The following is a 21,919-nucleotide window of genomic DNA, read 5'->3' on the forward strand; positions in this document are numbered from 1 at the left end:
ATTCCTCAGTTTCTAGCAAAGACGCTTGCACGTCCACGTCATTTACCACCACCTGACCACCTCCTCCTGCAAGTCTCAGGAAGAGAAAAACGACTGTGAAGGGGGCTCCCCACTTCTGAATGAGCACTCTGGGAAATACACAGACACGATCCCACAGCTGCCATGGCTGTCATTCTGAAAACTGTTGGCTGAACACTTTCATTTTTTTTTTTTTTTGAGACGGAGTCTCACTCCGTCACCCAGGCTGGGCGCAGCCCAGTGGCGCAATTTCGGCTCACTACAAGCTCCGCCTCCCAGGTTCACACCATTCTCCTGCCTCTGCCTCCCAAGTAGCTGGGACTACAGGCGCCCACCACCATGCCTGGCTAATTTTTTGTATTTTTAGTAGAGATGAGGTTTCACCATGTTAGCCAGGATTGTCTCAATCTCCTGACCTCGTGATCCTGCCTCAGCCTCCCAAAGTGCTGGGATTACAGGTGTGAGCCACCGTGCCTGGCCTCACCTCCTTTTAAGAGAGGGATTATAATAAATCGGTCACTGAACATCCTAGACAAGAATATCAAATCAAGATTCAGAACAAAACAAAGGACTAGAACTGACCATTAGCAGCAGAACAAAACTGCTTACAAATATACTCACGATGGGTATAGTAGAAAGGAAAATTAACAAGGGTGATCTTGAGAAGCTGGATTTCGATCATTAAATTATCACTAAAAATGGAAAACCATCTTCTACCTTTCAAATGAGAATTTCCGGATAAGAAGTTTATGAGTTAAGGGAAAACCTTGCTAAGCTCCAGCTCTTTATTACTCAGATTCACCATCTGTAGGTAAGGCTCCAACCACAGAAACTTGTTACTACATAAAGAAACTCCTAATATACATCTTATGTAATATGACTTTAATTTCCAAGTGCCAAATTCTCCGAGCTGAACAGAATGATATTCTAGAGAAGGGGTGCAACACAGCACACTGGCTCAAAGCCCAGGCTCTAAAGGCTCCGCATTTAATGACCCTATGGTTTGAGAGAAGGTACTTCACAGCCCTGCACCTCAGTTTCCTCATCTATAAAATAGGAATCATAAGTCTTTACCTCCTGGGGTTGCTGGGAGAATTAAATGAGATATTATGTGAAAAGTGCTTAGAACAATACCTGGTGCATAAGAAAAGGGCACAATAATTCATCAAAATAATGCAGACATGACAAAGTTACCTCTTCTCCTCCTTCGTCTACTAGCGTCCAGGTCCCAGACCCAGGCCCTGAGGAGGATGGCTTCCGCTCGCTGGGCTTCATGTGGCACATAAACTCAGCTCGATTTCTAAAGGACAAGAATAATCACTCCCATCACGTAGATGAAGGCCCATGTGAGTGCATTCTGGATTATCTACTCACCCTGAAGAAGAGCCACACATCAACCCAATCTTCAAATGGTTTAAATTAGTGAATAAGAACTGGCCAAAAACCAAGGCTACTAAAACTGCACTAATTTTGGTGGCAAATGCAACCATTCTGAATTAGTAATGATGAGTAATTGCAGAAAGCAGCTATACTAGCACAGCTCCCTGTATGACGCAGGACCTCAATACATATGCTACAGACCTTAACTCCAACCAGGCTCACAGAGTCTTGCCAGGGAAACTATTTTAGCAACTATGACTTACTGAATAAAAAAGAATGGAGGCTGGGCACGGCGGCTCGCGCCTGTAATCACAGCAGTTTGGGAGGCTGAGGTGGGTGGATCATGAGGTCAAGAGATCGAGACCATCCTGGCCAACATGGTGAAAACCCGTCTCTACTAAAAATACAAAAATTAGCTGGGTGTGGTGGCGCATGCGCCTGTAGTCCCAGCTACTCAGGAGGCTGAGGCAGGAGAATCTCTTGAACCCAGGAGGCGGAGGTTGCAGTGAGCTGAGACTGTTCTACTGCACTCCAGCCTGGCGAAAGAGAGAGACTCCATCTCAAAAAAAAAAGAAAAAAGGTAATGGAGAGGCTTGTTTAGGGCCAAAACATAGATATCAATGCAAAAACACTTGTGAGTCAAATCATTATCTACCATGTGCAGGAGCAGGCCCTTGTATCCAAGGCAGCAAGGCATCAAATCTAAATTCCTCATTTAATTTCAAGGACTTCTATAATCCAACCCACCTTTATTACCAGCTCCCGCACACACCTTTGCTTCAGCCACACTGATCTACCTGTGCTCTGCACAGCTATCCTAACCTGTGTTGGGGCCTTTGCTCACACTGTTCTCCCACCTACATGTTCTCCATTGTCCCATTCTCCTACTGAAATCCAATCCATTCTTTTTTTTTTTTTTTTTTCAGATGGAGTTTTGCTCTATCACCCACACTGGAGTGCAGTGGCACGATCTCGGCTCACTGCAATCTCCGCCTCCCAGGTTCAAACGATTCTCCTGCCTCAGCCTCCCAAGTAGCTGGGATTACAGGTGATTACACCACCACGCCCAGCTAATTTTTGTATTTTTAGTAGAGATGGAGTTTCACCATGTTGGCCAGGCTGGTTGCAAACTCCTACCCACAGGTGATCCATCTGCCTTGGCCTCCCAAAGTACTGGGATTACAGGTGTGAGCCACCATGCCCAGTCCAATCCATTCTTCAAACACAGCTCATTTACCATGAAACCCTCTCTGACTACCCCATTCAACTCTTTGTTCTCTTCATTTCTACTGCATAGCTTCACAATTTAGCACTTTAAATCTCTCTGTGCTATTTCTCTTCTGGCATTAAATCTCTTCTTCCAAGAAACAGATCACCTTTTTTGTCTGTAGCACCTTTCACAATAGCATATATGACAAGAGGGGCAAACCCACTAAAACGGGGATCCCATAAAAATAGTTGCTTATATATAAGCAGTTGAAGAGTCACTTTGAAACAAGAATCAAACCCAAAGAAAATCTGCAATGTTAAATTCTAGAATGCCAACACTTCCCTTAGCTGTTCTTCTTTGGATCTAGGCAGTTTCAGGAGCCAATCCTTTAGAAGAAAGAAGCATTTCAATCTCTACTTCACAAAGCTCTTCCACACTTACTTGACAGGAGACATCAGCAGGGCAAGGGACTGCATAAAATGAAAGACCCCTGATGGGTTATGCAACACTTTGATCTGAAATCAGAAAAGCAAAAAGCGTACTGTAGAAAACAAATAACCCAAGTGTCCATAATCTTGGTTCACAAGCGTTCTGACCAAAGTTGCTGTTAAGAGAACAAAGCTGAAACTGGTACCTAATACACAAGAGTAAAGCACAGCCCATGGGTTACTTGGCGGCACTGAGTCAGCTGTACTCAAAGAGCAGAGGTAGCTGAGCAGTTTCCGTCAATTATCTGTAACAACATAGGATGAAGGACACTACTGCTACTTTAATCCAAAGAGAGACAAAACAAAAACAAAAAAATCCTCCTTCTACCTAATAAGATTCAGACTTCTTGCCACCAGAAATGCTAAAGCAAAGGAGATGTGGAGAAGCTGAACTTGGCAAACATTTTGGCTCCTGCCCATTCTAAGTGGTTGCTATGAGTAACTTAATGACCCAAAGGCAACAGCAGAGAGGAGAATCTAAAAACCACATAGTCAACTCCTAAGTATACAAGAGTTGATCCCACAGACCTAAGATCTTTGCTAGTATTAAAGAACTTTGAGATGTGGTGGCTTCTGTTTGACCTGTACCAACTGTGGTGTGAGACAGATTGACTTAGGAAGCTGTATTGAGTACCACAGGAAAAATGTCCTGGTAAGCCTTCCTGCACAGAAATTGTGTAGAGTTAAATATGACTGAACCTACCCAGCCAGACCACAAGCAAACTTAGTACAGTTCTATCAGTTATGGGTGGCCCAACAAGTTTCAGCCTAAGAACTTTTATAAATGTATACTGGATATATTTTAAGATTTTTATTTTAAATATTACTATTTTTTAAATAGTCTTTTTTTTCCAGCAATTTCTTTAGGAAATATGTCTAATAAAACCTCTCCCCCAACCCCTCAGAATGAGGTAACCATTCATCATACCTGGATGAAAGGAACAGCCCATTTACTAACACCAGCGGGGCATCGAAGAATATGGTTTAGAAGGAAGAGGTGATCTCCAGGACAGCCAACTCTTTGTAGCACGGACACCTAAACAATAAAGGTCATATGATCTCACTATTTTTTTAAAAAAGAATAATTTATCTAGGGGTCTAGTAAAGTCATTTATCCAATGCTTCAATACATACAATCTTTCAAAAGAGTAACCAGACACAAGACATACTATTCACTGGCTTAGTTTCTACCACAGAGGCACACCAGAGGCCTATGAATCTATAGTACTATGATGAAATCACAAGCAGATTCTCTACAAATCTAGTTTTTACTTCTCTGGCAAATTACAAGTCACTGATGTTCCTGGCCACAAGTGAATAAATGTAAGTCAAGTAGTTTAATCTATAAACATAACCAATAAACAAATACCCCTCTTCTTATAACACACCTAACATCTTTCCTAAGTTTTTCAAATCCTTATACCTTTCTTCTTTCTCTTAAAAGAAACTGTTTTAAGCATGACATTAAATATCACAAGACAGAAAGAATGAGATATAGAAAATTTTTTGATCCATACCTTATCTAAAATGCACAAGACCAGAAGCATTTCAGATTTCAGACATTTTTGGATTCTGGAATATTTGCATAAACGTAAGATATCTTGGTGATATGGTTTGGCTGTGTCCCCACCCAAATATCAACTTGAATTCTATCTCCCAGAAGAAGATAGAATATTCTTCTTCTTCTTTGTTGCGGGAGAGACCCAGTGGGAGGTAACTGAATCATGGGGGCCGGTCTTTCCCATGCTATTCTCATGATAGTGAATAAGTCTCACATGATCTGATGGGTTTATCAGGGGTTTCTGCTTTTGCTTCTTCCTCATTCTCTCTTGCCACCACCGTGTACGAAGTGCCTTTTGCCCTCTGCCATGATTCTGAGACCTCCTCAGCCATATGGAACTGTAAGTCAAACTAAACCTCCTTTTCTTCCCAGTCTCAGATATGTCTTTATCAGCAGCGTGAAAAAGGACTAATACATCTAATACATTTGGGGCTGAAACATAAGTCTAAACACAATATTCATTTGTTTCATATACACCTTACATAGAGCCTGAAGTTTGGTCTATACAAAATTTTTTGTAATTCTGTACATGAGACAAAGTTTCTATTAAGTACTTAGGTGTGGAATTTTCCACTTGTGGCATCATATCAGCACTCAAAAAGTTTGGAATTTTGGATCGTTTCAGATTTCTGAATTAGGAACGCTCAACCTGTACCTATATGCTGAATATACATCTAGTCTTCAATTTAGCATACTTCCTGCATTTTCATTTCTTTCAAAGTTGAAGTCCAGAGTTCATTCAGCACAATCTTTATCAGAGAGAAACATACTTTGTGCTTAATAATGCACTAGATAAATAACTTATTACCATGTATCATGATCAAAGAAAAGTCATTAATAAACTCATGAAATAAATTAGCTGAAAAAGTTGTTGAAGACCAAATGTAATGAAATAACAGATAATTCCTAAATTATGAGAGAAATAAAACAAAGACTACAGTGTCTATTTTTGTCCCCTTACCAATTTCTGCAGCCAGAGAAGAATATCATCATGAAACTGAGTATCTTCATTAACCCTCCTGGTGAACATGAATAAGACACTAATGCATTCCTTTAGTTGGCACAGATCGGAGGGAATGCTTTCTGTCTGCTTAGACACTGTAAATGAGAGAGATTAAATGAGTCTCTCATAAATGGTGTTTTGGGGGGAATTTTTAGTGTCTTCACTTAAACCAACAACAATAAAAAATCTTTAAAATATTTAGTGCAGATTAAAAAAAAAGGAGAAAAGTTACATAAAAATATTTAAATTTTTATAAACAGACAAGCCAAAATGTGTTTAACTTTGAAGTATTTCAAAATAATGGAAAAACCAACCTCATCATAATTCCTCTTTTTTTTTTTTTTTTTTTTTGAGACAGTCTCACTCTGTCGCCCAGACTGGAGTGCAGTGGTGCGATCTTGACTCACTGCAACCTCCGCCTCCTGTGTTCATGCCATTCTCCTGCCTCAGCCTCTTGAGTAGCTGAGACTACTGGTGCCCGCCAATACGCCCAGCTAGTTTTTGTATTTTTAGTAAAGAAGGGGTTTCACCATGTTGGCCAGGCTGGTCTTGAACTCCTGACCTCAAGTGATCCGCCCACCTCAGCTTCCCAAATTGCTGGGATTACAGGTGTGAGCCACCGCACCTGGCCATAATCCACTATTTTTTATTTGAAAATCAGTACATCTCTGATCTACCCCCAGTTATTTGATTAGTTAAGAAAATAGGGGAGGGGGACTTTTACTTGAAAGTATCCTAATGTATCCCCCAGAAATAAAAATTGCATAATTCAATAAGCATACTTAATATTCATGTCATAAAGACTAATTTCTTAAAATCCAAAATAAGACGAAAAATTCAGAACATTATTAATCCTCTGTTGGAAAATTAAACAAAACAGTCCTACAAACAAAGCAGCCCAAGCAAACCACAAGAGATAAAGGGTGAAGAAGTATTCCGATGATTACTTTTATAATCAAAAACTATATTTGGACTCAACTTGGTAACAAGCACATTAACTAGGACAGCAAAGGACATTAATGATAGATAGTGAGCTTTCTGGCATCCTACAGAAGCAGAGAAAGACAGCCACAGAGAAAGGAGACCTGGCAATGCTCCCAAGAAATGTCATTAATGCCAACCTCAATCCTACACTTGGGGAGGCCTGGTAAAACTGCAAGCACAAATGGTATCTTGTAAGACCAATTACTATACAGTCAATTCAACCAGACTATAGCCCTCAATTTTTTATTTATTTCAAAATGCAAGAAAGAGTGAGAGCTTCATTACTTACACACCTTGGCCTTGCTGGTGAATTACTAAAGATCTCAGAACAGCTGAACTACTGAGCAATGCATAGATGTAAGACTCCACTTGCAACCTTGAGAGCACAGAAGTATAAGAATGAAGGGCCAGGGTCTGGTGGAGGTGTTCAGCTTTGGCATCGAATAGCTTCTTTAGCTCCATCAGTGCGTTTTCATTCATTTCTACTCTTTGGTAGCGATGATAGCTGGAAACTTTCACTTGATCTGCACAGATACCCTACCAGAGGACAAAAAGGTACAATATGAAACCAGTTACTCTTTCCATTTGAAGTAAGCAGGCAGCAAGTATAAGATACATAGGCTTCAGTACCATCTTCAAAGAGCTTCTAATCATGGTGAGGAGACGTATTACTGTGTAGAGAACATTACCAGCAAATATATGATCAGGTGCAAAGGAACATAAAGCCAATCACAAATACATCGCAAGTTCAGAGAAGGGAAGAGTAACTCTAACAAGCAGTCAGCAGTGGGCCAGGCGCGGTGGCTCACGCTTGTAATCCCAGCACTTTGGGAGGCTGAGGCAGGTGGATCACGAGGTCAGGCGTTCAAGACCAGCCTGGCCAACACAGTGAAACCCCATCTCTACTAAAAATACAAAAATTAGCTGGGCATGGTGGTGGCGCTATAATCCCAGCTACTCAGGAGGCTGAGGCAGGAGAATTGCTTGAACCTGGGAGGCGGAGGTTGCAGTGAGCCAAGATTGCGCCACTGCACTCCAGCCTGGGCAACAGAGCTAGACTCCATCTCAAAAAAAAAAAAAAAAAAAAAAAGGAGTAGTCAGCAGTGAAAGCTGCAAGAAAATAACAGAACTTGTCCCTAAGACTCTCATGATTGATGATCTTACCTTCTATTTTATGAACATGAAGCCAATGTGATATCCCCTAAACTTCAAGGTACCTTAAAACATCTCTGGATCTACCCTCATCATTCTTTGTAGTTCTACTCAAGAGAATACACACTCCACCAGCTGTGTTCTTGATTCTATCCCCCCTTCTTCAATGCAGTATTTCCAAATGTTTCCCTCCTTCCTATCTACAGAGATATACAGGCCTGCCAATGAATGAGGATTAGGGATAAGGGAATCACGTTTCTCTCCGATATCTCCTCCAGCTTCCCTTCACTGCTAAACTAGTCAAGAGTAACCTCTTCCTCCTTGCCGTCTCTCCTAAGCCACTATGAAATGGCTTATGATCACTTTGGCCTCCATAGGGTTGCATCTAATGGTTTTCCCCGTCCCCTCTCAACCTTGAGAGGACGTCTTCCCCTTTCTTTGGGGCCTCTATGTTACACGTCAGGGACGCTCCATTGCTTATAGTTAAGAAGGTGAGTTTCACTCTCATTTTGTCCACTGGCATCATCCTGGAGCTAGGAATCGGTTGCTACCTTCAGATTCCTCATCCACACTCAATGGGGAAGACCATCAGATACAACCCTATGGAGGCCAAAGTGATCATAACACCTTCAGTTTCCTCATGCCTTCTTCTCAACCTTGACACTCTCTACCCATCAGATGTTGGTAGCATTATGCCCAAGGTCACAAACTAATGACCCATGGGCTGAATTTCAGCTGGAGACATGATTTGCTTGGCCTACACTGTGTGTGTATGTGTCTGATTAGTTGCTAACATTTGCAAATTAGGATTCCTCACACAAAAATCTAGATTTCTAGTTTTTCTTGGAAAATCATAAGATGTGGCAATGCTGAACCATCACAATCTCACAACAACCATCGACTAGAACTCAAGAGCGGCTGTCCCCCCTACACCAGGCACAGGCTGACCCAGTGACCGTTGTCCCACTCAGCCTGCTTCACTCCTCCAGGTTATACATCTGGCTCCTGCAGGCATTTGACTTTGTGATCCCTGCACTCTACTACTCTAGGCTGAGGCAGGGGCAGTGTGGGTGTAAGGAACAGATTCCAGACCTGGACGGCATCCCAGGAATGCAGTTCTGCTGCAAATTTCCCAGGCTTCTGATCAAAATACCTGTACAGACATTTGTTCCTCCTTAAACTGCCACAGCCGACTTTTAGCATTCTGGCAATCAGATGTCAGAGTAAGCAGCTCAGCTTTGGCCAGTAGCAGTTGCTTCCTACATCGTGAGTAGTTCAAAAGCAACTCATAAAATTCATGCCTGTCTTGATGAGCCATGCTGTCAAATTCTTCTAAATATGACTCGACATTTTCCAGCCATGAACCAGGCTCCAAGATTTTTAGCTGTTCTTTAGTAAATGGTACTAGTTCTGGTTGAGATGGGAGTTCTGGGTAGAGTCGCTCACTACGAAGCAAGGGTTTCACTGCCACCAAAGCTGGTGCTTCTCTAGCAATTTCAGCTGGCAACTGGGGATACAGTTTCTTCACTCTAGGTGTCTGAAAAACATGTTTGGCTTCGCAAGAACTCTGCAAGCCAACATTCTGTGGCACCTCTGAAGAACAAACCAGGCCTTCTTTGTCTTCTTTACTATTCTGAGTTTCTCTGACTTGTATATTTTCCATTTCTGGCTGAGTATAAGAAAAATTAGATTGGGGTACACTTTCTGAAAGTCCACCTTGTACTGACGTATTTTCCTCTACCTCTGTGAAGTTCTTGGGGGTTTCTACTATAGTTCCAACACTGTCTCCAGGCTGGACCTTTGGCGTGACTGCACTGTCCCCCACACAGGGTCTGGCCTCTCCCGCTTCCTTTGGAGGCTCTGTGTTACACGTCAGGGACTCTTCATTGCTTATAGTTAAGGAGGTGAGTGGTATATCAAACATTTCACTCTCATTTTGTCCACTGGCATCATCCTGGAGCTGGGAATCAGTTACCACCTTCAGATGGTCTCCTTTGAATTCACAGGCTAGAGAAGGGATTTCCTGCTCTCTGGAGGTTTTTGGAAGGGAGACTTCATCGGACTCTTCCCTCTGAAGGGTTTCATATTTCTTCTTTTCCTAAAAACAACAGACATAATGTGAAATAATTTATCACAATAATTGATGGTTTCAGCAGGAGGAATTTTAAAGCTGCCCATAAAATCTAAATTTCATCATTAAACAAATGAAACCTAACTTCGCTTTATCAGCAATGTGTTTCGTATTTTGTATTATCCAATATTGAGTGTGCTAAATTTGGAGATTCACTAGTCTGATCGTAATAGAAAAAGACATCCCAGTAAGCAGCAAATTCTGATTCAAAAAATAGAAGGGGAAAGTTAATTAGATTGTACACCATTTTGCCAGAGGTTAAGTGAAATAGATCAGTCTCTACGTATCTTCAGCCACAACAGGTTTGTCTTCACCTTGACAAACAAATTCACTCAAAACTCAGGGAGGAAAGGACAGAACAACTTGAGCAACAGAACAACTGTAGTACTGGAACAAAATAAACATCCAGGAGCCCATACTGACATAATTACCTGAATGAATAAATACGTAAATAAAATGGGTAAGAAGTGACAATTCTTCCATGCAGGAGAATTCCGATTAATAGAATTAACAGAAGGAATGAGAAAAACAGAAAATTTTCCATAAGAACACCATGGTTAACTGTCACAGGTAAGATCTACCCATGGATGCTAAAGTGAGTGAGTGAAGAGTTTAAGAGAAACAGAGTATCTGCATAGTCTCAAAGTATCTCCTCCCAAATGCTTAATAACAACAAACAGGAAAATAGTAAGTTTCAGTGGAGAATCCTGGAAGATAATGCTTTAACCAAGTGATCAAGGTTACGTCACCAGTAATAGTGACATCGGATACCCCAATAGGATATTCCCAATAATGTGTAACCTGAATCTAATCATGAGAAAACATCAGACAAAAACCCAAACTAAGGCGCAGTCTACAAGATAACTAAAGGAATGTGGTCATGAAAGACAAGACTGAGAAACTGGTAGAGACTGGAGGGAACTACAGAGACCTGACAACTAAAGTGTATTGCGGGACCTGGATTAGAAAAAGGACATTAATGGAAAAACTGGTGAAGTCCAAATAAGTTCTACATCTTAATATTGCACCAACATTAATTCCGTGGGGGGTTTTTTTGTGTGTTTTTTTCTTTTTTGAGACAGAATCTTGCTCTGTCACCCAGGCTGGAGTACAGTGGCGCAATCTCGGCTCACCGCAACCTCCACTTCCCAGGTTCAAGCAATTCTCCTGCCTCGGCCTCCTGAGTAGCTGAGACTACAGGCGCCCGGCTAATTTTCTGTATTTTTTAGTAAAGACAGGGTTTCACCATGTTAGCCAACCTCCTGACCTCGTGATCCGCCCGCCTCGGCCTCCCAAAGTACTGGGATTACAGGCGTGAGCCACCGCACCCGGCCAATTTCTTAGTTTTAATCATTGTTCCATGCCATAGAATGTACAGTTATATAAGATGATGACACAAGAGGATGCTAGGTGAAGGGTACATGGGAAGTCTCTGTATTATATTTGCACCTTTTCACTAAGTACAAAATTATCTCCATCATCATAAAAAAGTTATTCATTAAAAATAAACGTATGGTTTCAAAAAAACCTTCAGGCATTAATACACAAACTAGATAACATAGGAAGTTAGGCTGAAAAAGGAAGAAAAAATTATTTAAATGACATTAAATAAAGTTTCATTCAAACAGACTAAAAACCTCATTGAAATCACTCAAATACTTCCTTTCACAAAGAAATTTTAAGGTAGGCAAACATGAGTTATACGAGCTCTTGGTTATTTTGGATTATTCTGCTCTGAAGGTCCAGCAGACTAACAGCCAAAAAAGTGGGGCCTTTATATATTAAAAAGAAAGAAAAGATGAATGTTTTTGACATGGAATTTGAGGTCAGCTTGTTGAAATGAACCTGACTGCCAAATATTTACAAATGGTAATGATTCAAGAAGCAAAATGCCCCTCCAAATAACTTCGCCCCCACTGTGAACGGTGGACATTAGATCCAGAAGTCAGCCACCCAATGCACATCTCATACAAACTAGTTTATTAAACTGCCTAAAATCATGAATAACAGAAAAACATTATATGAGTGTTAATAAAACAAAAAAGCAAGCCCAAACTATGCTGCAATGATGTTTAGCAAACTTGCTGTAATAAACAGGGTTCTCAGACAGGGAAGTCAGAAAGAAAAAATTAAGAGGGAAAATGGTTACCACAGCAAGAGGAATGTTAGTGGACACATCAGGGACTCCTCATTGCTTACAGTTAAGGAGGTGAGTGGTACATCAAACATTTCACTCTCACTTTGTTCACTGGCATCATCCTTAAACATCATCCTTAAAAACACATATGATTTGCTTGGCCTGTATTGTGTATGTATGTGTGTCTGTATGTGTCTGCTTAGTTGCTAACTTGCAAATTAGGATTTCTCACACAAAAATCCAGATTTCTAGTTTTTTTTTGGAAAATCATAAGATGTGGCAACGCCGAACCATCACAACCTCACAGCAACCATCAACTAGAACTCGAGAGCAGCTGTCCCCTCTAAACCAGGCACAGCCTGACCCAGTGACCACTGTCCCACTCAGCCTGCTTCACTCCTCCAGGTTATATACCTGGCTCCTGCAGGCACTTGACTTTATGATCCCTACACTCTACTAGTCTACGCTGAGGCAAGGTCAGTGTGGCAGAGGCCAAATTTTAGTGAGTTGACAATCAAAAAATGAAATTAGTAAAACAATTTCATTTACAATAGCATAAAAAGAACAAAGTATTTAGGGATAAATTGAGAGAAAAAAGCATAATACTTGTACTCTGAAACTTATAAAACATTATTTAAAGAAATTAAATTGCATTTAATTTCTTTAAATGGAAAGACATTCTATGTCTTTTGCAATATCATTAAGATGAAAATATTCCTCAAATGGACCCACACACTCTACACAATCCCTTGCAAAATCCTAGCTACCTTTTTTTGCAGAAGTTGTCAAACTGATATTTAAATTGCATACAGAAATGCAAGTGACCCACAACAGACAGAAAATCTTGAAAAAGAACAAAGTTGGAGAACTCGCACTTGGCAATTTCAAAACCTACTACAAAGCTATAGTAATAAAGACAGTATTGGCACACGGACAGACAAATAGATGAAAGGAACAGAAGTGAGAATCCAGAAATAAACCCTTACATATATGGCAAATTGATTTTGACAAGAATGTCAAAACAATGGGGAAATTTGAACCAATGGAGCTAGAACAACTGGATATCCTCAAGTGAAAGAATAAACTGGATCCCTACCTTATATCATATACAAAAATTAACGCAAAAAGGATCATATACCTAATGTGAGAGGTAAAACTTTTAAACTGTTAGAAGAAAACAAAAAAATCTTTATAACCTTGGGTAGGCAAAGTCTTCTTAGATATGACACCAAAAGCACAAGTAACAAAAGAAAAAGATCAGTTGGACTTCATCAAAATTACAAACTTTGGTGCTGCAAGTACCATCAAGCTCACGCCTGGTCTGGCACCAGCTGATCAATAAACTGGCTCATCTGATCTTGTGGCCCCAATCCAGGGACTGACTCAGCGCAAGAAGACACCTCCAACTCCCTGTGATTTCATCTCTGACCAATTAGCACTCCTGGCTCACTGGCTTCCCCCCACCCACCAAGTTATCCTTAAAAACTCTCCTCCCCAGATGCTGGGGAGACTGATTTGAGTAATAATAAAATTCCAGTCTCCCACACAGCTGGTTCTGTGTGAATTACTCTTTCTCTATTGCAGTTCCCCTGTCTTGATGAATCGGCTCTGTCTAGGCAGTGGGCAAGGTGAACCCCTTGGGCAGTTACAAAATTAGCCAGGCATGGTGGCTGGCGCATGTAAACCCAGCTACTCAGGAGGCTGAGGCAGGAGAATTGCTTGAACCCGGTAGGTTGAGGTTGCAGTGAGCCAAGATCAGGCCACTGCATTCCAGCCTGGGTGACACAGTGAGACTGTGTCTCAAAAAATACATAAACAGGGGACAGGCATGGACAGCTCACACCTGTAATCTCGGTACTTTGGGAGGCCAAGGCGGGTGGATCACAAGGTCAGGAGATCAAGACCATCCTGGCCAACACAGTGAAACCCCGTCTCTACTAAAAATACAAAAAAATTAGCCAGGCGTGGGTGGCAGGCGCCTGTAGTCCCAGCTACTCAGGAAGCTGAGGCAGGAGAATCACTTGAACCTGGGGGGCAGAGGCTGCAGTGAGCCAAGATCGCACCACTGCACTCCAGTCTGGGCAACACAGTGATACTCTGTCTCTAAATAAATAAATATGGCCAGGTGTGGTGGCTCATGCCTGTAATACCAGCACTTTGGGAGGCCAAGGTGGGTGGATCACCTGAGGTGAGGAGTTTGAGACCAACCTGACTAACATGGTGAAGCCCCATCTTTACTAAATACAAAAAATTAGTTAGGCACGGTGGTGGGTGCCTATAAATCCAGCTACTTGGGGGGCTGCGGCAGGAGAATCACTTGAACCCGGGAGGTGGAGGTTGCAGTGAGCTGAGATCGCGCCACTGCACTCCAGCCTGAGCAACAAGAGCAACTGCCTTCAACTACCTACTTCAGTTAAAAAAAAATAAAGGTCAGGTGCAGTGGCTCACACCTGTAATCCCAGCACTTTGGAGGCCAAAGCAGGAGGATCCCTTGAGCTCAAGAGTTTGAGACCAACCTGGGTAACACAGGGAGATCCCATCTCTACCTTTATAAAAATAAATAAATAAAGACACAGAAGGAAGACATAATGTACATATAATAATCATTATAGATCACAAAATAAAATTCAAACAACTCTGTGTATATCAATTCCATGTGTATCAAGTAACATAATTTAAGCAAAAGGTACTTCCTTTTTTTAAAAAAAAAAAATCAGAGACACCGTCTCACTGTGTTGCCCAAGCTAGAGTGCACTGGCTATTTGCAGGCACAATGATAGCACACTGCAGCCCTGAACTCCTGCGCTCAAACAGTCCTGCCTAGCCTCCCTCCTAATTGAAACTACAGGCTGGTACCATCAAGCCAACAAAAGATATTTCTTACAACTAAAAATGCCACGCACATTAAGAAAAATCTATTTCTTTATATTTAATCTCCACATAAGTTACATACAGGTAAAAAATCAATTTTAAAGTTATTCAAATGGAGAAACAATAACCAACTATAAAGAAAGAGTTGATAAACACAGAAAAACATACTTAACTATACATTACAGTAAATATGCTCTGGAGTGTGGGTATATGGGAAAAAAAACCTAAAGAAAAATACAACAAACCATTATCAACAGTTATTTCCAGAAGATGGAATTCTGGGCATTTCATTTCTGGGTTGTACAGTGTGTGAGAGTGTGTATATGTGTACACTCATACACACTTTAAGCAATGAGGAATCAGAAAGTAAGTAATTGTTTAAAACTGAAGTTTTTTTTTTTTTAAGTTTTAGGAAATAAATGGGAAGTTTCTATTCATCACTTGAAATAAACATGTAGAGATATGGAGTAGGCTTGGAGTCACACGTCCTAGCCTACTCCGCATTGCTACATGTTTATTTCAAAATTAATATACCTAAAACCAAACTCCTGATCTTCCCCCTAAAACCTGTTCCACCCACAGCTTTCTCCTTCTCAGGGTCTTCCTTGACTGTTTTCTCTTACATCCCACATCCCAACCTCAGCAAACCCTCTTGGCTCTCAGACTTCAAACACTCCTCACCACCTTCTCTCTGACGATCCTGGCCCAAGCCACCATTACCTCTTGCCTGGGTGACTGCAATAGTCTCAGATGGTCTCTGCTTCTACCCTTGCCCCCTTACAGTCTATTCTCCAAAAAGCAGGCACAGTGATCCTTTAAAGCACAAGTGGAATCATGTCATTCCTCTCCTCAAAACACTGTGTTGATTCCATGTCACTCAGAGTAAAAGCTCATGCAAGGCCCGACGTGACTGGGCTCTGCTACCTTTCTGACTTCATCTCCTACTGTTTTCCCCTCACTCACTCCGCGCTAACCACACTGCCTCCTTGCAGTTCCTAGGACAGGTCTGGCACGCCACCGCCAGACAGCCTTTTCCTGGCTAGTCCCTCTGCCTGAAACACTTCTCCCCCAATATCCACATAGTGAACTATCTCTTCCCTTTCATGTCTTTACTTAAATGTCACCCTCAATAAGAACGAGCCAGGCCGCGCGTGGTGGCTCATGCCTGTAATCCCAGCACTATGGGAGGCTGAGGTGGGCAGATTACCTGAGGTCAGGAGTTCGAGACCAGCCTGGCCAACATGGCAAAACCTTTACTAAAAGTAAAAAAATTAGCCGGGCGTGGTGGTGGGTGCCTGTAATCCCAGCTACTCAGGAGGCTAAGGCAGGAGAATTGCTTGAACCTGGGAGGCAAAGGTTACAGTCAGCCAAGATCACGCCACTGCACTCCAGCCTGGGTGACGAGAGTAAGACTCTGTCCCCCCCCCAAAAAAAAACAACTATCCAGACCACCCATCCTAACCTCTAACCAGTACTCCCCAACTCTTCAACCTGTTCTTTTTCTTTTTTTCCATAGCACTTATAAAGCATGATATATTTTCTTCTTCATGGATTTTTGTTTGTTTAGCTTGCTTGTTTTTTGTCTTCTCCCTCTAGAATGTTAAGTTCCACTAAAGCCAAGTTCTTTGGGCTTTTTTCTCTTTTACATCCCAAGAGCCTAGAATAGTTTTTGGAACATAACTGGTGATCAATGAGTGTTTGTTTAATAAATGAATGGCTTTTAGGAGACACAAAAGAAGCTAAATAATACTATGCAGCATCCCTCAACTTCACGCCAATAACCACTCCTGGTAGAAAGGGACTAGAGGTGGAAATCAATCATCTAGGCATGGCACAAGGGAGACAGGGATTTAAAGGTTTTTCCTGGGACCTTCTGGGACACATCTGTCTGTCCTTAGCAATTACTGGATGCTCTCACTATTAATAAGTTGTTGGCATTCAGAATTTAATATTAACTGGTAAAAAAAAAAAAAAAACCTATAAAATGCACTACTTCTGCAGAGTAAGTCCAAATCTAAGAATCTACTGTACTTAACTTGTAATTTATCAAGAGTTGGGGGATTTTATAGCAGAGAATGATAATAAAGAAATGAAAACATTATTGGGTCTATCTCTTAGGCATCAGGCAATAAGCACCACATACCTAACCATAACCTATCAGCAGAGGTTAGCTACCAGATGATTAACATTGAGGAATGTAGGTCAGCTGCTGGGTAAAATCCAGAAGCCACTCAAACTGTCTAAAGGCAACAGCACATGACACTATCCACTTCCTGAACTGAGACTTTGAACCAGTTTGTGCTTCCCAAAATAGTTGCCAAATTATACTACAGATGGTAAAGGTTTCATTAATGCAGGACTTTATAACCATAATTGAACTATAACCAGCACTAACAAGTGCATCAATTTACTCCAAAAAAAATAATAACTTTCTAGATTGTTTTATTCTAAAAGAATTAACTTTCTAGATTGGCAAAGATAGGGGCTTTGCTGGTGTCATGGACATTTTTCATCCGTTTTCTCATACTAGTCAGAGGAAATTTATTAAATTCTTCTGAGTGACCATGCTTGGAAATATTCTTCATTACTGGCATTTATTTCATCATTCGATGAACATTATCAAGTGACAAAGAGGCTGTGAAGGGTACTGAGAACAAGACAGGTCCCTCCCTCAGTGAGTTCAAAATCTAAGGGAGAAGAGAAATGTGGACAAAGTAACCACAAATGAGATGAGTGGCACAAAGGGCAGAAGAGTGCTATTGGAGAGGCAGTGACACCAGGGAGATGAGAAAAAGCTTCTCTGCCAAAGTACTGTTTAGCTGACACCTCATAAATGAGTAGTGGGCTAGGTAAAGAGGGACAGGAAGGGGTGTCAGAGGAAACAACACAGGCAAAGGCCCTGAAGCAGGAAAGGACATAAAGGTTAAGAATCAAAAGACAACTTTGGGAGGCCGAGGCGGGTAGATCACCCGAGGCCAGGAGTTTGAGAAGAGTCTGGCCAACGTGGTGAAACCCTGTCTCTACTAAAAACACAAAAATTAGCCCGGCATGGTGGCAGGCACCATAATCCCAGCTACTCAGGAGGCTGAGGCAGGAGAATTGTTTGAACCAAGAAACGGAGGTTGCAGTGAGCCAAGATCACACCACTGCACTCCAGCCTGGGCGACAGAGTGAGACTCGGTCTCAAAAAGGAAAGAAAAGGGAGAATGGTGGGAGTGGTGGTAGAACTGAGGCTGAGGAGGAAGACAGAGGCAAGATCATACAGAGCCCTTAGTCTATGCTTTGGACTCTAGTCTCTGAGTGATGGGAAACCTTTGAAAGATTTTGAGGAGAGTAACATGATCAGTTTTGTTTTGAAAAATATATATCCAGCTCAGTTTAGAGAATGGGCAGCAAGAATGAATGTAAAGAGGCCAGTTTAGAAGCAATCCTCCTTGGAGTAAGGTCATAGTAGTTAGGATGGAGAGGAAATGCACAGAATCAAAAGAATATTTAGAAAATGCAATTGGCAAGGCTTAGTGAATGATTAGATTTAGAGTGTGGGCAAAAGCAGATGTCAAGGATTTTTGGTTTGACAAAATGCCTCTGAACTAAAGGCCTCTTCATAAACTTTAACAACAAAAAAAAATTAACGTACGTTTGTATAGGAAAGTTGCCTAAGATGGATAAAAAAATATAATCAATTGGTTTTTCATGATGGATCTAAAAGCTTAAGATTTTTAACTTTTTAATTTAGAAATTCTGTTTTAAACAAAATAACTTATGAGGGAATCCCCTTAACAGACTCTTTTTAAAGTATTTGCAACATTCTATCTATGGAAAGACAAAAGACATATGAAATATGAAATAACTATTAAGCTCCTGGATTGAGAGTCAGGATTTCTGGCTTTAACCTGAGTTCTCTCACTAACTGCATGACACTGAGCAATAATTTCACCCCTGGAGGCTTTAGTTTCATCAATATATTGGGGAAAAAAACTAGAGATTAAGACTTAAGATTCCGCTCTCATAGATAACTAACATTTCTGTGTTATGCACTACTGCATTCTAGGTTCGGGGATTTTTTTTTTCTTCACTGGATAGGTATAATTTTTTTTTTTTTTTTTTGGTAGTCTCATTGTTAAGCAGGTTTAGGGATCTTATGCATAGCTGGCCAATGGCTTTTTCCTTCCTCCTGGACCTGGATAGTTCTTTACCAACCCAATACAATGCAAAAGCATTTCTCTTAAAAATATTTCTGAGCGGGGTGTGGTGGCTCATGCCTGTAATCCCATCACTGTGGGAGACCGAGGTGGGCAGATCACCTGGGGTCCGGAGTTGGGGACCAGCCTGACCAACATGGAGAAACCCCGTCTCTACTAAAAATACAAAATTAGCCAGGCATGGTGGGGCATGCCTGTAATCCCAGCTACTCAGGAGGCTGAAGCAGGAGAATTGCTTGAACCCAGGAGGCAGAGGTTGTGGTAAGCACAGATCACGCCACTGCACTCCAGACTGGGCAACAAAAGTGAAACTCTGACTCAAAAAAAACAAACAAAATTCCTGAAAGTCAGTACCAAAATGACTTTCTCCCCAGAATAACTCCTCACAGACATGGCTACACCAATGTGTCTAACTCCACTACAGCCTTTTAAAAAGTCATATCAAGAAAATGTGGTAAATACTCAGCATGGAATACTACGCAGACATAAAAAAGAACAAAATTTTGTCCTCAAGAGCAACATGGATGCAGTTAGAGGCAATTATCCTAAGCAAATTAATGCAGAAACAGAAAATCAAATACCACATGTTCTCATTTATAAGTGGGAGCTAAACATTAAGTACACACGGACACAAAGAAGGGAATAATAGATACCAGGGCCTACTTGAGGGTGGAAGGAGGGAAGACGGTAAGGATAAAAAAAAACCACCTGTCAAGCACTATACTCATTACCTGGGTGATAAAATAATCTGCACATTAAACCACCAAGACGTGCAATTTGCCCATGTAGCAAACCTCCACATGTACCCTCTAAACCTAAAATAAAAGTTAGAAAGAAAAAAAAGAGTATCATAATGAAAGAAATCCACATAAGTCATTTACAGTCTATTAGGTATGGTACCTATGAACACTAGCCTCCTGTTAAAACCTTGTTCCCATGAGAAAATCGGATTACAGTATCATGTTTAAATTACACCTGCTTTGGAACACCACCCACTTCTGGGGAAAAAAATGTCCTGCACTTGCAATACCATCCTCCTTATTTCCCAAATGTAAACTCTGTTTCAGGTAAGCCAAAATTATGAGGTCTGGCCATCCGGGAGCACCATTTGATCTGATCATCTTAGAAAATACATATAAACAGGCCGGGCGAGGAGGCGCACGCCTGTAATCCGGGCACTTTGGGAGGCTAAGGGGGCGGATCACCTGAGGTCAGGAGTTTGAGGCCTGACCAACAAGGAGAAACTCCGTCTCTACTAAAAATACAAAATTAGCCGAGTGTGGTCGCGCATGTCTGTAATCCCAGTTACTCCGGAAGCTGAGGCAGGAGAATCGCTTCCCAAGTAACTCCGACCCAGGAGGCGGAGGTTGCGGTGAGCCGAGATTACACTCCAGCCTGGGCGACAGAGCGAGACTCCGCCTAAAAAATATATGTATATAATATATATATATCATATATATAATACATATCATATATATAAAATACATATATATCATATATATATAATACATATATATATCATATATATCTCACACACATATGTATAAACAAAATGAAAATCCAGACTGCACTTACAGACAAATCAACTTAAAATCACTCTAATACCACATGTAGTCTAATACAGGAAACCCAGAAAATCCAAATACTTCCCTATTGTGTGAGTCCCGCCCTGGGTTAATTTCTAGCCATTCGTGCCCCTTATAAACAATCAAGATAATAAGAAATAAACAGAGGCAGCATCAATGTCATCTTGAACTTTCAAAGTGATGAGAAATGGCACATCACTAGTCTACTTATAAAGTTCTGCCAAAGGTACCTTCTCCGCGTGGAGGAGAGGAACCTTCCCTCTTTACGCATGGCAGTGACTGAAAATGTTCTAGGATATAAAGGAGTAAAGAGAGAGTCAACGATGGGGCTGGAAAGAGAAAAATTATTTCACAGCAGGAAACCAGACCCAGGTGAGGAAAGCCAAGAAGAGAGGTGAAAAAGAAGAGGCCAGTGAAGTCACAGGAGGGAGAAGGAAAAATGGGGTCCTGACAGAGTGTGGCACGGGGGTGTGGAGAAGGAATGGAGGAGAAGGGCGGATGTCAACGGGTGGTGGGATCAAATATTGAAAGGTGGAGGCAGAGGATGCAGACGGCTCAGGGAACGGGAGTAGATTTGGCTGGGGAGGCCGAAGAGAGGAGCAGGGAGACACAGCACACTGCCAGAGCCTCGGGAGGGTGGGGAGATCCTCACCTTTGTTTTAGTCCGGCTGGCCTTGGCCTTGGCCCGGCGCTGGGGCTTCACCGCCTCGGCCATAGATAGACCCTGCCGCGGCGCCGTCACCGTTTGTTTTTGTGAAACCCCTGCGCTTCACGCAACCTGCCCGGTTCTGGCCTCCGGACTGTCACATGATCGAATGTCCGCCACTCCCGGAGAAGAGGCGGTGACTCGGAGCCTCTACGGGCCGCAACGTAGGACAAACCACTCCGGGACGCATTTGCACTGGAGGACGGCGGGCCCGCCCCCTCCCCGGAGCCCAGGCCCCACCCCTAACCCTGGCTCCACCCGGCGCACAGGTGTCTTGGGTTACGTTGGACTAGGGGGTCGACCCAGGCTGACCGACCGACCTACCCCGTCTCCCGGCTCTGCAGAATGGCACTCAGTGTGGACCCCGGGCGCGCTCGCACACCTCAGCCGCGTCGGCTTGAAGAAATCCGGGAAGTGGATTTGCCAGTCTTTTTTTCATCTTCAGATAACCAGATCCAGTCGGTTAGCCTAAATCCGCACTGCGCGCAAG

At 42.0% G+C, this 21,919-nt stretch overlaps 1 protein-coding gene across 1 annotated transcript in view; it reads right to left on the minus strand.

Annotated features, from left to right (window-relative positions):
• Positions 1 to 21,540, minus strand: part of EPG5 (ectopic P-granules autophagy protein 5 homolog) — a 131,137-nt gene extending 109,597 nt beyond the window's left edge. The window contains exons 1-7 of the mRNA XM_025365545.1: positions 21,376 to 21,540; positions 8,950 to 9,894; positions 6,938 to 7,181; positions 5,619 to 5,755; positions 4,025 to 4,132; positions 3,050 to 3,123; positions 1,213 to 1,318 (exon numbers count right to left, since the gene is read on the minus strand). Of these exons, the coding sequence (XP_025221330.1) occupies positions 1,213 to 1,318; positions 3,050 to 3,123; positions 4,025 to 4,132; positions 5,619 to 5,755; positions 6,938 to 7,181; positions 8,950 to 9,894; positions 21,376 to 21,438 (1,677 nt within the window). The 5' untranslated portion in view covers positions 21,439 to 21,540. The remainder of the gene's footprint in view (positions 1 to 1,212; positions 1,319 to 3,049; positions 3,124 to 4,024; positions 4,133 to 5,618; positions 5,756 to 6,937; positions 7,182 to 8,949; positions 9,895 to 21,375) is intronic.
• Positions 21,541 to 21,919: the final 379 nt, after the last annotated feature.

The sequence above is a fragment of the Theropithecus gelada genome, chromosome 18 (assembly GCF_003255815.1).
Source record: "Theropithecus gelada isolate Dixy chromosome 18, Tgel_1.0, whole genome shotgun sequence".
NCBI lineage: Eukaryota > Metazoa > Chordata > Mammalia > Primates > Cercopithecidae > Theropithecus > Theropithecus gelada.